Consider the following 17,131-nt stretch of genomic DNA (forward strand, 5'->3'; position numbering starts at 1 on the left):
ATAAAGATCTTTTACAAAAGAAATGATCTAAAAATTCAAAAAGCAAATAAAATTCTGTAATTTTTTTTTTTGCAATTTTTATAAAGTTATATTAATAACCAAAAAAAAAAAAAGAAAAAGAAGTGATTTAAGGAAATAATATAAATAACATTAATGATGAGATTAAGGAAAGAAGTAAAAGAAATCAATAGCATTGATGATAATAGGAATTAAATATGGTCATTCTTGATATATTTTCTTACTTTTTCTAAAAAAATCAGTCTTTAGAAATTAAAAAAAAAAAGAACTTCGAAAATAAAATAAAAATTTGAGGCATATTTTATTTTGGAGGAATAATTTAATTTAAGGGAAAATTTCGTAAATGTTGATTAAATATAATTAAAAAAATATAAAAACTTTAATAGAAAATATAAAGAAAAAAAGTGATTTAAGGAAACAATATAAATAAAATTAATATTGATGAGATTAAGGGAAGGAAGTAAATTAATTAATAGCATTGATGATGATAGGAATTAAATATTGCCATTTTTGATATTTTTTCTTAATTTTTTTTTAAAAATCAGTCTTTTGAAAATTTTAATAAAAACCTCCAACAAATAAAATAAAAATGTGAGGCATAATTTCTTTTGAAAGAATTAACTTTATTTCTGAGAAATTATTTTAATAAAAATATAAGTGAAAAGAAGAAAGAAATATATATATATATATATATATATATATATATATATATATATAAAGCTGAATATAGACGATTTAATGTGGCACTTCTCTACGGCCAGCATTTCTATTTATCTTTTTTCTCCTTTTTTTGATAATTTATCTTTGTTTTGTAATTTTTATTTGTATTTCAAAAAAAACTGAAAGTATTTATGTCATACCCAATTAATTATGTCATTTATAACATCCATTACACCAATATAGATTTAAGTAAATGAAAGATGAAAAGATAAAAACTATTCATTTTTCATAATTGTTTATAATTATTTAGCCTATAAAACAAAATAAAATATTTGAGCATTTGTAACAAATAAGAACAAATTTCTTCACTTTGGCTCTTCTTTTTCTGACGATGATGATTCTTGTGAAGACATTGATGTAAAGAAAGAGATCATGTAACAAAAGTTTCTCTTCAAAATGAAAGATTTTTTGAAAAAATGTTTATTCCTCCTACAAGGAGAGAAAATTCATTGTGGTTGAGAAATTTATAGAAAGACTGATTAGTGTTTCAAAGGGTAAGAATAATTATTTGGAGAAAAAATCAATCTATTTATGGAATTCGTATCAAATTAGGAGGAGAACAAGCAAAAATTTATTTTGTGATTTGAAAAGAGAGAAAATTAGATATTATTTCTTTCTTCTTTTATTTTGTCTTGAGTTTTTTGTATCTTTAATTAATTTTTTTCTTATTTATCTTTAATTAAAGTTTATATATTGTCTTAAAAAAAGAATTTAAAAATATGATCATACTTAGTTCCTTTCCTCATCAATGCTATTAATCTCATAATTAGTGTTATTTATATTATTTTCTTAATTACTTTCTTTCTTTCTTTAATTATTTATTTCAAGAAATTAGTTATTATAACTTTATCAGAATTACATATGTATTTTTACATAATTGATTTGTCATTTTTAACTCTTCATCTTAAAGTTTCTATCTATATGTAATAATAAGGCTAAAATAGAAAATGTGGGGTGACACCCTTCTTAGCAATAGATACTTATTTATTCTTATCAATGTTTCTGACATTTTTGTTATTTTTTCCTTAAAATAATTGTTGCCTCAATTTTTAGTTTTAATTTTTTTTTTAGCATTTTTTAATTTTAAAAGACTAAAAATTTTATATTGAAAATTTATAAAATGATTTATTTAACTTCTATCATCATTAATATTATTATTAATTTCTTTTACTTCTTTCCTTAATCTTCATTTCATCATTAATGTAATTTATATCATTTTCTTATATATATATATATATATATATATATTGACATTTTTTAGAAGTTAGGATTACTATTTATCTAATTTCTCAAATTTTTGAATTCTTTTGTCATACTAAATACAACATGTTTTATTATAATTACATTCAATATATTAATTAATATGTAGTACGAATGAAAAGAAAATTATCATTTCACAAAAATAAAGGTTAAATTATAATTTATTATGATTAAGGAAAGATAAAAATATTATTCCAATACCCATAACCATATTTAATACATTAAAAATTAATTGAAAAGCTGTAAATGGAAAAGGAATCACCATTTAAGGAATCATTATTTTAAAATTTTTGGATCATTTCTTCTTCTAAAAGTTTCTATCCATATGTAACAATAAAGTTAAAATAGAAAATTTAGTGACACCCTTCTTAGTAATAGATACTTATTTATTCTTATCAATTTTTTCTGACAATTTTGGTTATATTTTTCTTTAAAATAATTATTGCCTCGATTTTTATTTTTATTTTTAACATTTATTTTTAATTTTAAAAGATTGGAAATTTTATGTTAAAAATTTAAATAATAGAAAAAATGATTTATTTAACTTTTATCATCATCAATACTACTAATTTATTTCACTTTTTTCCTTAATCTTCATCTCATAATTAATGTTATTTATATAATTTTCTTAAATCACTTATTTTTTCTTTTTTAACTCTTTTATATAAATAAAGTTGGATATGTAAATGATGATGTGACATTTCTTAGAAGCTAAGATTACTATTTATCTAAGTTCTCAAATTTTTGAGTTCTTTTGTCATACTAAATACAATATGTTTTATTATAATTACATTCAAGATAGTAAACAATATGTTCTAGGAATTAAAACAAAATTATCATTTCAGAAAAATAAATGTTAAATTATAATTTTATTATAATTAAGGAAAGATAAAGATATTATTTCAATATCCCATAACCACATTCAATACATTAGAAATTAATTGGATATAACTGTAAATGGAAAATGAATCACCATTTAAGGAAAATAAATGTTTGTATGCAATATCATAATAATTAAGGAGAGAGTAAGATATTATTTTAATATCCTAATTCGAAACTTTTAATCTACTACTCAATTAAAAATAAAATGCATTTAATAATATTAAAAAGTTATTCTACTAATTCAATTCAATCAAGTTTAATTTTAAAGATAAAATAACATCTCCATTTTAATTGTTATCAATATATTTCAAAAAATTATCGTGAAAAAGCTTTTCTTGCACCTTATTTTAATTTTCATATACTATTATTATTTTTTCTGTCATTTTTCAATAATTTTTTATTTCAATTTAAAATTTAATGTTTATTCTTAAAACTTTGATGGTACAAATTAAGGTGGAGTAGAATATAATAAATGATGATTCTTCTACTAAATAAGAAGATATAACGAAATTGAAAAGGTGAAGTTTTTTTTTTTTTAATGGATAGAAAATTCTATTAAGGTATTATTACATCATTATTCAATATACTTTTTAATATAAATTTCATTTGTTGATGCATTTGTTTAATATTACAGTGTTATTTCACATTATGAGATATGCCTTAGACATTTAAGGAGAATAGTACACCGGAATATATATTATATATTAAAGGATTAACTTCATGCAATGGAAGAATTTGTTATTAGCATATATATTTTAACTTATTTGATAAAAAATATATTCTTCCTCATTTAATATATGTAAAATTTGTTAAGCTTTATTTTTTTTCACAATCTTCATATTATTAAAACAAACAATAATATTACGATTAAACAACAAAGTAATATAAAATTAATCAAAAATATTTAATCTTTAATGATCACGCGAAGCGTGACCAAGTTCTTTAGTATGTTATATACATGACGCGTCCCATCGTCCGTTGTGTTGAAGTAGAATTGAAACACCGTTGATATCCATAATTGAATAATCTTTCAGAATATGGAAGTAGAGAGGTTATTTCGATTTTAAAAACTTTTTTTTTATGGGAGAGAACATATAATCAATTGAGTAAATTGTGAAAGGTGGAGAAAATTAGTGATTGGGAGAAAATCGTGGGTCATTATTAATACGCTTCATTTTTTATATTTTTTTATAATATATTTCTTATATTTTAAAAAAACTATTGTTATATAGGTGAAAAATAAAACTATTGTTATATAGTGATTATTAAGACTCTATATTTTATACTTTAAGTGTTTTGCCCCTATAATATATTATTGATACAAATAATATAAACAAACAACTAAAAAATTACTTAGACATAAGCTTATATAAAATATGCGTTCAGGAGGAATATACGAGAAATGCATGAAATAAAGAGGGTCAAAGCAAGGGTACAAAAATATTAATCCTTTATAGCAGTTTTAAAAATAATGGACAAGAAAAGAGACTTTGAGTACTTTACCAATTTCCCATATTTTTCTTATTATATAGAGTTTAGAATGACTTTCTATATAACTTATTATCAATGACAAAATAAATAAGTGGTTACAAATTTCCTCAATTGCAAGAATTAATGTTTGCCCACTTAATGCAATAACCAATAAATATTTTTCTTACGTGCATATAATATAACAAAGAGAATATTAATAAATAATAGCTGCATGAATTTATTAAAATGTATATTTAAATTTTTCATAAAAATATTATTTGAATATGGTTTTATCTAAAGAATGAAATGATCAATCATTTCTTGATAGATTATTTCGTAATTCAAATTTAAACTGAAGAAAAAAATTAAAAAGAGAATGAGAAGATTATTGGTCAGGGAGGAACATTGGAAATCTATATATATTTATAAATTTGAATATAGAATCGTTGATGTGGCACCTCCAATGGTCATCATTTCTATTTATTTTTTTCTAATTCTTTTTATTTTTTTAATCCATAATATTGTACTAATTAAATAGTTGAAGAAAAACCTAACAAAATAAATGTTTACTAACGGTAATGTTAATGCCTAACAGTTATGTTATTAAAGCCTTCAACAACAAAAAAAAAACAGTAAGCCCACATAATAATAATTTCCAATAAAGCCCAAGTAACTACTTCACCCACGTAATGCTAATTAGTAGCCAGACCTTTGGCTTATCAATTTCTCCAGTTTTAATGTGCATTGTCATGTCAAAATTAGGATATAAAAAGACAAAAGCTTTACCTCACCACAACAATTCCAATTGCTATTTAGTGTGGATTATATCAAGTTGGGCTTATTTGTAGGTAGGGGTGTTCATGATTTGGATAAAAACCGATCCAAACTGAAAAACCAAACCAAACTGATTAAATGAACCGATTTAATTTGGGTTTTGGTTTGGTTTGGTTTGGTTTTAGATTGTTAAGAATCGATAGTATTTGGTTTGGTTCTGGTTTTGTTTGAAAAAAATCGAAGAAATAACTGAACCGAACCAACAAGTTATATACATAAATTTTATTATTATACATACATAATATATTATATTCATAAACAATTTTAAAGATTTTATATATGTTTCATCAAACTTATTTATAATTTACTTATGAAAGAAAAAATGTCCAAGGTGAGAACATTTTTCTTATTGGCTTCATGTATATGAGTGTCTATAGAAATTCTTTGTGGGACTGAAAATGTCATTGTCTCTTCCTTCTATGCCAAAATAGTGAATTTTGAAGTTTTATTCAGTAAATTCAATAATCGAAAGTTCTGTAATGCCAATCATTCTAACTATTTTTTTGTTTGAATGGATTGTTGTCACTTTTTTCACGTTTTGAATGAATTGTTTCTTTTATTTTTATGTATGGTTAATAACCGAACCAAACCAAACCAAAATCGAAAACAACCAAACCGATAAATGTATATTATATTTGGTTTGGTTTGGTTTTGATAATTTTAAAACCGATTAAGTTGGTTTGGTTTTGGTTTTAACCAATAACAGACCCAAACCAAACCGTGAACACCCCTATTTGTAGGTGTCATCTTCCTAGCATATCTAAATATATATACATTTCTATACTGACAAAATTTGTCTATTTGTTTTATTAGTGAATAGATTACACTTTTGAATCCCATGTATGATTGCTTTTTACTTGGCATTTGCTAAATTTTTCACATTATGGCATCTGCATCAAGGAGTGTGTAGTGTTGAATATAATTTTTAAAATGTCATTATATTTACCCTTTAACTTGAAAAATATATTTTTCTGCTCCTATTTATTTTATTGTGCTCTTTTTTTTTATTAGATCTTTGTTTGATGCAGATGGATTTAGCTTTTTACTCCAACTACTATCTTCTATTAGTATTAGTAATGGAATTTGAATTTTCCTAAAAGAGGAGTTGAAGTTCTAATTTTAATTAATGGGAGAGTAAGTGGACTTATTGTGTAAAAACAAAAATATGGATTTTGAGAAAATCATAAATTTGTGTTGTGCATGTTACTAATTAAGAAATAAAAAAAACTTTTCTTTTTTATGTATGTAGTAGCTATTTACCCAATTGCTTTTCTTATTAATCTCACTGCCTTTTGAAATAATTAATGTGTATAATATTTATACTTCTTCATATTCTATAATATATTTTATGTGCTATTTTAATATTTTGTTTCATTTTCTTATGTTGAAACTATATAATATTGTCTTTTATTACTTATCTTTCTTATTAAGAAGTTGAAAAAGAAGTAAGAACATATATTTTGACAATTTTTTAAAGACAAGGTAGTTAAAAAAGGTGAGGAAAAAATAAAGACAAAAAGTATTAAAAAAATATACATGTAATTAGATTTATTAAAGATATACAAAGAAACATCATATTTTTTAGAAATATATACAGAGAGAATTAATTTTTTCTTGAATTGTTATTTTTTCTTTACTCTTTTTAAAGAAAAATAAAAATATACGAAAATCAAGTACTTTAAAAGATTTAAAACTCCCAAGTGATGAAAATTTATATAGGAATGTATGAACCTAAATTAAATGTGAATAATTAAAACTTGAAATATTTGAATTTGAAAATTTAAAAGAATTTTGAAAATTAAATGTACTTTCTCCATAAGTTATTTAGCTTGAGATTTTTTTTTTTATGATAATTATAATCATTTGAAACTATTAGAATCCTGAATGTTTTATGGAAATATAGGACCTTCTTTTAATGAATTTTAATTAGTTGTCGATAATGAAATTTTTGTATATGATTATTACGGGTTATCAAAATAAGGTTATTCACTATTACTTTATGCATATGAATTTTGATTACTTTATATATTCCATTTAGTTTTTTGACTTGTTTTAAATAATAATGAATTTCTTTCATAAATGACATTGTGTTTGAATTGATGTTAATTAGGAGAGAGCATAATGCTTTATTAAAAGCTTTGGTATGCTAATTTCAATTTTTAACTTTTTAAAAATATTACACCATTATTATATCCAAAGGATTAAAAAAAAAAATTTGATTTCTCTTGGTGTCAATTTAATGTTAAAAAAAAAATTTCTTAATTATTTTGTTTAGCAGGGAACAAGTCTCGGCTCTATGTAAAATAATAATTTAAGTTTTAATCTTTGTGATGAATTTTTAAAGAATATATTTATGATCTTTATCAAAATGAAGACCATTTGGTGAGATTATTAAGTACATAATAGATGAAAAAGATGAAAAAAAAGAGGAAAAAACTATATAATAAAAAGAAAGAATGAAAAAATGAAAATGAATATGGACATTCAACATCTCCATAAATAATTGTTATTTATAGATGGTGTAAATTATAAGAATAGTTAGAAAGGAGTTGAAAAAACATATTATTTAAATAGAAAATATAAATAGATTTCGTAACTTGTTAGACATAATTATAATAGTAAATATGATTGAATTTTTTGATTAATAAACAAATTATTTAATGAAAAGAAATAAAGAAAAAAGCCAAAAATCTATATATATATATATATATATATATATATATATATATATAAAGGAGAAAGATGTGGCACCTCCATTTGTATTTGTCTTTTTTCTCATTTTTTGGCATTTTTTTCTTATTTAAATTTATTATTATATTATAAAATCAAATTACTTAATTTATTACAAATAAATATTTTATTAATGGAGTAACATTTATAACAAAGACTCTTCACATTATTTTTTTCTTTGTTAACCTCACTTCTAATCATAAAATGATAATATATTTTAATATTTTAAGTGTTTTTCTATTTATTATTTAATTTATTTACAAGGAGTAATTACCCATGACCTACACCTCTTTAATTTTTATTTTGAATAACTTTCAAGACCCTGATAATTTTCATGTCCATAACCTTCAAACATTAATTTGTCCAACAATGCAAGCGAAGAAAACTCCATTTATGATTATACCTTCGTGATTCAAGCTTAAAAAGAAACGTAATGTTAGATTTGGTTAGGGTTTATGGTTAGAAGAAGGCTTAGGAGTATGTTAATTTAAGTATTATACTTTACCAAAAAGAATAAATAAAGAGTACGTTAATATATATATATATATATATATATATGCAGAATATGTAAAAACACCCTAAATTTGACCTGTTTTTGTCATCTTTTTACCATCTTAACCAATAGCAGCTTATTACTATGATAGTCCTATATTTTGCCTATATAAACTCATATTTGGTTTCATGGAGATTCACATTCAAGATTATCATTTCTCTTCTTCATCATATTGGTTTGTGAATTAACTAAAATGTAACAAAAAAGAAGTACATGAAGGTGAGAAATATTTCATTCCCAAGTCTTTCTTTTCATTTTCTACATTTTACATATCTAAATTCATATTTAATTTCATGAAAATTCACATTCAAGAATATATTTTCTCTTCTTTATCATATTAGTCTGTGAATTAACTAACATGTAACGAAAAAGAAGTACATGAAAGGTAAGAACTATTTCATTCCCAAGTCTCTTTTTATTTTTTTGTATTTGGATATGCTCTCTTAATATTTTATTTATGTATGTATTATCATTCTCCAAGCAAGTATGATTAAAAAATAAAACTTTGCAATAATGAACAATGTATTGTTAGTATGTGATTGTTATCTTTAATAGTCAATTTACTGAATATAATATAGTTTGATTACAATATGTGTGAGAGTTGAAGAGATGATAATTATCTATTGTTAGTACAATTGAAAAAATCATTTACAAATACATTACATATAGTTTAGATTTCTTTCTTTCTTTTGGTATAATCACTTTCAATTGGTATGATATTTTATTTATGCATAATTATATATATATTTTAAATTCAATTGGTAGCATATATGAAGAGGTTGACATATGAAATATAGGATATGATGGCGGATCTACTTACAAAGGAAGATAGTAGAAGAAAAGCAATTTTTGAAGCATAATTAGGGAGTACATTTTACTAGAAATTTTTTTTTACTTTGACTTGTATTGGTAAGGTAGCTACTTTTGCTAGAATTTTTAAAGGACAAATTACTTAACTACACTCCTTTACTTACCTTAATATCCATTTATCCCTACTTATTTAAAAAATTTCAGAAATCCCTTATTTACCTATGTATCCCGCATGTATCCCGTGCACAATGCTATGTATCCTGCTATGTGGAATATATCAAACGCTATGTATCCCGTGCACAACACTATGTATCCCGCTATGTGGAATGTATCAAGCCTAATGTATCCCGTGCACAATGCTATGTATCCCGCAAACATCATTTTTAAGGGATTTTTGGTAAATAAAAAACTAGAAGGGATAGGATGTTTTTTAGTACTTATAATATGTGGTTCCTATAATTTATACATTTTTTAAACTTTAGTTTGTATAAGTAAATTAACTACATGTATTGACAATAATGCTACTCATTTGATTCTTTACTATTCTGTTTTTTTTTTTTTTTGTTATGAAGTACAATTAATATAACTATCTCATTTTTAAAAAAAATTATGATGATAGTGAGCTTCATTTTTATTATGCTTGCAAGAAAAATAATTAAAGATAAAATATTAAATTCTATGATGTCCTTTTTTTTTTGCATGTAACAATTTGTTTTCGTCATTCTTCTTTTTTGTTTGAAATGTATTTATATTTATTATGCAGTCACCAATCATTTTTTTTCATTATTGTATTTCTATCCCTTGTTTTCACATTTATTTATTATTTATTTATTTTTACAAATAAAATTAATACATGATTATTAATGCAATTAATGTCTAATAAAATTCATTACTCATGTCTCTTCATTTTACTTGTAACTTCTACTCTTAAATATTGTTATAAATTTTTCATGTTTCTTTTTCATAATTTTTAATAATATTTTAATTAATGTTTAAAAAATCAAAAAATTAATAACAAAGACACAATGAAGAACTTCAAAAGTTTTTTTAACGAAATCAGAATTTATATAGAGGATCGTAAAAAATATGTATAAAATATATCATTTCAAAATATGATCTGTATTTCATTTACTTCACCATGATAAATAATATATTCTACTATGTACATATGAATTGTTTGCACTCAAAAGATGTAAAATAATTCAATTTTATATATTTAAAAAAGATGAGAAAATGTATCATATCACATATGAAGAGAATATCAATATTATTTATATATATGTTACTAACATGAATATAAATATTATATATTATTATTCAATAAATATTTCTTATTGCCGCGCGAAGTGCGAACAATTTCCCTAGTTAGTAGAATAAATGAGTTGAAAGAAATAATGTCAGCAGTAAACTTTAATTAATTGAAGATAAATAAAAAAATATAAACTTTAAGTAAAGAAGCATTAAAAAAATAAGATAAAATTAAAAAAAAAAGAAACTTGTAGAATTTTATATATATATATATATATATATATATATATATAAAGAGAGATAAATATCTTTTAGCAAAAGAAATGATTTAAAAATTCAAAAAGACAAACAAAATTCTGTAATTTTTTTATGAAGTTATAATAATAACCAAAAAAAGAAAAAGAAAAAAAAGAAGTGATTTAAGGAAATATATAAATAACATTAATGATGAGATTAAAGAAATAAGTAAAAGAAATCAATAGCATTGATGATAATAGGAATTAAATATGGTCATTCTTGATATATTTTCTTACTTTTTCTTAAAAAAATCAGTCTTTAGAAATTAAAAAAGAACTCCATAAAATAAAATAAAAATCTGAGGCATATTTTATTTTGGAAGAATAATTTTATTTAAGGGAAAATTTCGTATATATTGATAAAATTTAATTAAAAAAATATAAAGAAAAAAATTGATCTAAGGAAACAATATAAATAAAATTAATATTGATGAGATTAAGGGAAGGAAGTAAATTAATAGCATTGATGATGATAGGAATTAAATATTGTCATCTTTGATATTTTTTCTCAATTTTTTAAAAAATAAATCAGTCTTTTGAATTTTTTTAATAAAAAACTCACACAAATAAAATAAAAATGTGAGACATAATTACTTTTGAAAGAATAACTTTATTTCTGAGAAATTATTTTAATAAAAATATAAGTAAAAATGTCGAAAATGTTCATAAAATTTAATTAAAAATAAATATAAAATAAAATAAACTTTAATTAAAGACACAAAAAGAAGAAAGAAATTAGTAAAATAAAGAAGTAGAAAGAAATAATGTCAGCAATAAATTTTAATTAAGTAAAGATAAATAAAAATATAAACTTTAAGTAAAGACACATAAAAAAATTAAGACAAAATTAAAAAAAATAAATTAGTATTATACTTATTCTTCTCCAAATTTGATACGAATTCCATAAATAGATTGATTTTTTCTCCAAATAATTCTTCTTATCCTTTGAAACACTAATCACTCTTCCTACAAATTTCTCAATCAAAATGATTTTTTTTTCTCAATAGTCATCTCCTATAGGAGGAATCAACATTCTTCCAAAAGTCTTTTACTTTGAAGAAAAACTTTTTGTTACGTGAAATTTCTCCTTACACCTATATCTTTCAAAGGATCACAAGATACTCCTCCTTTTTCTTTTCGTAAAGCAATCACAAGGCTAGAAATTAGTTGGTCATCTCAACGGCATAAGCAACATTCTTTCAAAAAGTCTTTTATTTTGAAGATAAACTTTTGTTACATGACCTTTCTCCTTAGATCAATATTTTCTGAAGAATCATAAATTCGTTGGACATCTCAGTAAAGGAATTTGATACTCATATATTCATTATCCATTGTTGTTGGGTATAAATATTCTAATATTTTTATTTTATAGGCTAAGTAAATATAACTTGCTACTAAAAATGAAAAGTTTTAGTTTTTTCATCTTCCAAATTTTAGTCTTTTCATCTTCCATTTACTTAAATGTGTATTAGTGTGAGGAAAGTTTTAAAGAAACATGATTAATTGGGTAGTGTATTTAAATGTTTTCAGTTTTTAAGAATACAAATAAATAATAGAAATCATAAATAAAATATCAAAAAAAGGAGAGAAAAAAATAAATAGGAATGGATGCCATAGAGAGGTGTCACATCAAATTGTCTATATTCAGCTTTATATATATATATATATATATATATATATTGGTATAGAACATTTACAATACTATATTTCTTATTTCCAATTGAAATTAAAAATTATCTCAATGAAAGATTAGATATTTTATTATATCCTATATCATTTATATTTTACATGAATAATATGAAATATTTGACATATATGTTGAATGACTATACATGAATTTATAATTAGTTCATTAATTATCTCATGAATTAATATATTACCTTTTTAATTAATAATAAAGAGATCTAAAAGTATAAAGTTCATTATCAATGATCCATATAAAATTAGATAACTATTTTAATTTTCAAACAAACACTCTTACTCTAACAATTATCTGTGTAACACTAATTGGTAAAAATATTTCTATATCCACCATCATCTATACTTTTTAGTGTAACATAAACCATATAAATATTTAACATTTACAAGTCAAACATTATAATAAGATGTCTAAGGACTTATGTGGACCATGATTGTCATATATTACAAGTTTATAGTAATAGGTACACTTGGCTACACACGCAATGCACGTACCAAGAAACTAATCTATTATAAGTGGAAAGCTCCAACTTTAAAAGTTGAATTATCATTTTACCCCTACTCTTAATTAAAATGCCACAAACCAACTAATTATAAATTATTAATAGAATATTAATCATCATATATATATATATATTATGAAAAATTAGATTATCATTTTACATACCAAACAAAAACAAATATTAAATACTACTAATAATAGTAATAATAATGCCTCTAAGAATGATCTTTATCTTTTTCCTCAAATTTTTGACATTTTTTTTTTCTATTTGTTTGATATAGTAGAAAATCTATATATAAAATTCTCTTAATTACAGTATCTATCTCTCTTTCAATTTAGAAAGTTCAAAAAGTCATTGCATGTCATTAATTTAGTGATCATAATTATAAGCATTGCAGTCATTATAGTTAATTCTTTACTCTTTTCTGGAATTAGCATAATGAAACGATTGTAATTAAAAGAAAAAAAATTATGTTGCCGATTAGATCTGTAATCGATGCAATGTAGATATATATATCTAGACATAGAATTAATATCTCAAAAGATCACTCAACTTATAAAATTTATCTAGTAGAGTCATTCAACTTTCTTTTGTATCAAAAAAATCACTCAACTTAGACTTTTATATCAATAAAATCACTCAACTAAAATTATTATTAAAAAAATTAACATAACAAAATAAATTGTTTTTATGCTATGTAATATGAACCCCACAAATAAAAAAGATTAACGAAAACTCATAAAAAAATTTTAACAAAATGCTTAATTAGTGAAAATTATATTATCGTATTACTATATATTCAAAATTTAAAAATGTATTACAATGGATGTTTTTCTCCCCAAAAAAAAGACCAGTAAAAATTGTCCTCACAATTCACAAATAATTGGCTTAATAACTGCAATATTAAATTGATGCGGTCACTAGCGTATAAAAAATTGACGTCTTACAAAAATTTATTATCAGAATAACATCCATTGTGATAAATTTTTAATTGTAAATACATAATAAAATTATAATATTATTGCGCCGATTAAGTTTATTCATAAACTCTCTTTGAATGATTTTTCTTTAATTTTATTTATTTGTGGAATTTATATTTACATAGCATAAAAAATAATTTTAATTTTATTTTTTCTCAATTTTTAAAACTTTTTCTATATTTTCCCCTTATTTTTGTATTGCTTAATTATTGCATATATATATATATATATATATATATATATATATATATATATATGTATGTACATTTTCAACAACAATTCAGACCTTTTATTTTCTTTATGAAACGTTTTTTAAAAGTGAAATCTTGAATGCTATCTTAATGATTTATTAATTTACTTTCCCTCTTCCAGGTATGGCTATTCATATTCCAAATTATAGGTACTTTAAACAACCTCAAAATGGGTCATTTATTTCATAATATGACTACTTGAAATAACACGTAAATGGGTGACTTCAAATATATATCTATACTCCCTCCATTTCAAATTAATTAAATTGTTATGGTGTTTCAAACTCTTTAAGAAAAGAGGATTAAGACATAAATTAAACACAACTTTCTATTTTTACCCTTATTAATTATTATCAAATTTATGAGTAAAATAACTAAACATTAATTAATAACTAATTCTGATACTTACTAATGAAGAATAAAATTGGAAGAAAATTCTAAAAATAGTCTTGAAAATTGAACAATTAAGTTAATTTGAAAAATAAAAATTGTCCCAACAATTCAATTAATTTGAAATGGAGGGAATACTATAAATTACCATGGATGTATCAGTTTTCCAACATTTTTGTAAGCATTTTTGCATTTACATCTACACATACACTTCTATTTAGTACTATTTTTATACACTCTACTTAATGACTCACGATCCCTTAAAGGACTATACACATCTTTAATTTGAATTGCAAAATTCAAAAATCTCCCTTTATTTTTTTAAACTTTATGTCTAATTAAATTAAGTCACTTAAATTGAAACAGATGGGCTATATTCAAATGATTTTCAAAAAAGAGAGAAGAGCTCTTACCACTGTCTATAACCCCAACAATGATATCCTCTCCATAATTTGCATTTTTGAGCAATTCTTCTCCAGAATTTACCAGCGAAGTTCCTTCTAGTAAACTCACAAAGTCCCATGATCTTGTAGTATGAAGCTTTATTGCATGAGGATCACTGTGAAATACTGATATTACCCCTTCCATCCCTGTTTTTTTTAAAAAAAAAAAAAATTACACTGAGTGATCAGAAACAAATGCGAGTAACCAACACGTACAATGGCTAGCTGTCTCAAACCTACATATATAATTATCATATTTTTTTCTTGAAAAATACGTTATACTAGGGAATGGTTGTGCAGCCTTAGTCGCCATTGAAAATCACTCATAACCTTTAGTGGCAATATTTTGGAATTTTGTATCACCGCTAAAGGTCTTGTTCTTTTGTAGTGAATCCAAGTTGGCAACGCTTAATTAGGTGGAGAGATTAGTCTCATGTGGCTTGCCACGTCACTACAAATTTGGGTAGTTAACTCTTGAGGGTATTTGTGGTCTCTTGGTATAACGGCGGGAGCATTTTTTATCCAAAAATGTAATGGAGTATATAAGTGGTCTATTTCACTTAATTCAAGGATATTTTTGAGCCTTTTCCGTATATAAGTTGATATGCATGTAGGATGTTCATGAAGTTGGTACCTGATATGATATGGGCTTCTTGTGGTGTTAACACCGCGGAGAAGCCATTGATGATGTTCTTATAGCTGTGAACAAGTGATGCTCTAACATCTTTTTTGGAAGTAGTCGCCTTGACAGAATGAAGAAATGAACAGTGGTGATCTTCTATTTCTTTCAAAGTTCTTTCACCATTGTGCTCTCCAAGGTACACTATATACACCTTTGTTTCTTCATTACATGAAACAAAGCTACCAAGACTCGTAATTAGGAAAAGGGAAAACAGAAATACAATAATATGATGGTTCTTCATTTTGGATGACTTATTATATTAGATTGATTTGTTTTGTGTCCAGTATGAGTGGATCTCAAAGGGATTTTATAGTGATATGATAGTAATAGAGCAACTTTCACATAAAGCAAACATAAAAATCATATTTGTATATTATAACTATAGTTTGCATAATTGCGCTCCATAACAAATTTTATGTTTGTTATGGAGCTTTTGATTTGTATAATTCACTAGATGACATCCAATTTTATACAAATTGTTTAGTTTTGTATAATAAGATCTGTATTGTATAATTATAAGTGTATAAGACGGAAATATATGTATTTGTATATACATTTTTCTCTCGCTTTATACAAACACAAACGCATTTTATACATTTGTATACCGAATGGGTAATTATTTACCGAAAATGGCTAATTGTATACCGAATCAGATGGCAAAAAATGGGATGTTTGCTGCGAATTACAAATAAAATAAACTATGGCTATAACATTTAATTTGAATTAATAATTTGTTATTTTATACAATTTTCTCATAGTAATATTCCTACGGGCTACGTACTACAAAAATACTTAAAAGTTATTCCTCACATAAAATAACCTAAAATAAATCCTCTAAAACTTTGAGAAAAAAAAAAGCTTTATAACCAAAGTCACAATCATATTTTTATATGTGGTCCTTTATTTGATAATTGGACAACTGGAATGGGCCTGGGCTGCACCAAAGTCACAAATCACAATCATCTTTTTATATGTGCGCCTTTATTTGATATTTGGACAACTGGAAAGGGCCTGGGATGAGATGGGGGGAATTTCTGTCGTGCGTGAAATCTGCATTATTCGAGTTTGGTTTAAACCTTCTTTTTTTTTCTTTCTTTTTTCTGAGAAAATTCTTAAATATCAAAGAGATTAAATTTAATCAAGCTCCATAGTTATAGTTTACTTAATTATGTTTTATAGTTGTTATAATCTCGTTTGCTATGTGTATTTCCGTTTGTAGATTTTGTTTACAATATACAAACAAGGTAAGTATATACAAATTATGTATTTATACATTTAGAAATTTTTTAAAATTTCGTTTGTATATTTCGCTTGCCATAGGAATTTTTCAAAACTCCATTTGTATATTCCATTCGTCAATATA

General features: G+C 23.3%; 1 protein-coding gene across 1 annotated transcript; it reads right to left on the reverse strand.

Annotated features, from left to right (window-relative positions):
• Nucleotides 1–14,991: 14,991 nt before the first annotated feature.
• LOC125847263 (subtilisin-like protease SBT5.6) lies at nt 14,992–16,040 on the reverse strand. Its single transcript, XM_049526921.1, has 2 exons — nt 15,721–16,040; nt 14,992–15,233 (listed from the first exon to the last, which is right to left on the reverse strand). Exons 1-2 carry the CDS (start codon nt 16,007–16,009, stop codon nt 14,992–14,994), a joined length of 531 nt encoding a protein of 176 aa, XP_049382878.1. The 5' UTR covers nt 16,010–16,040.
• Between the last annotated feature and the right edge of the window lie 1,091 nt (nt 16,041–17,131).

This window comes from Solanum stenotomum, chromosome 12 (genome assembly GCF_019186545.1).
Source record: "Solanum stenotomum isolate F172 chromosome 12, ASM1918654v1, whole genome shotgun sequence".
In the NCBI taxonomy this organism is placed as follows: Eukaryota; Viridiplantae; Streptophyta; class Magnoliopsida; order Solanales; family Solanaceae; genus Solanum; species Solanum stenotomum.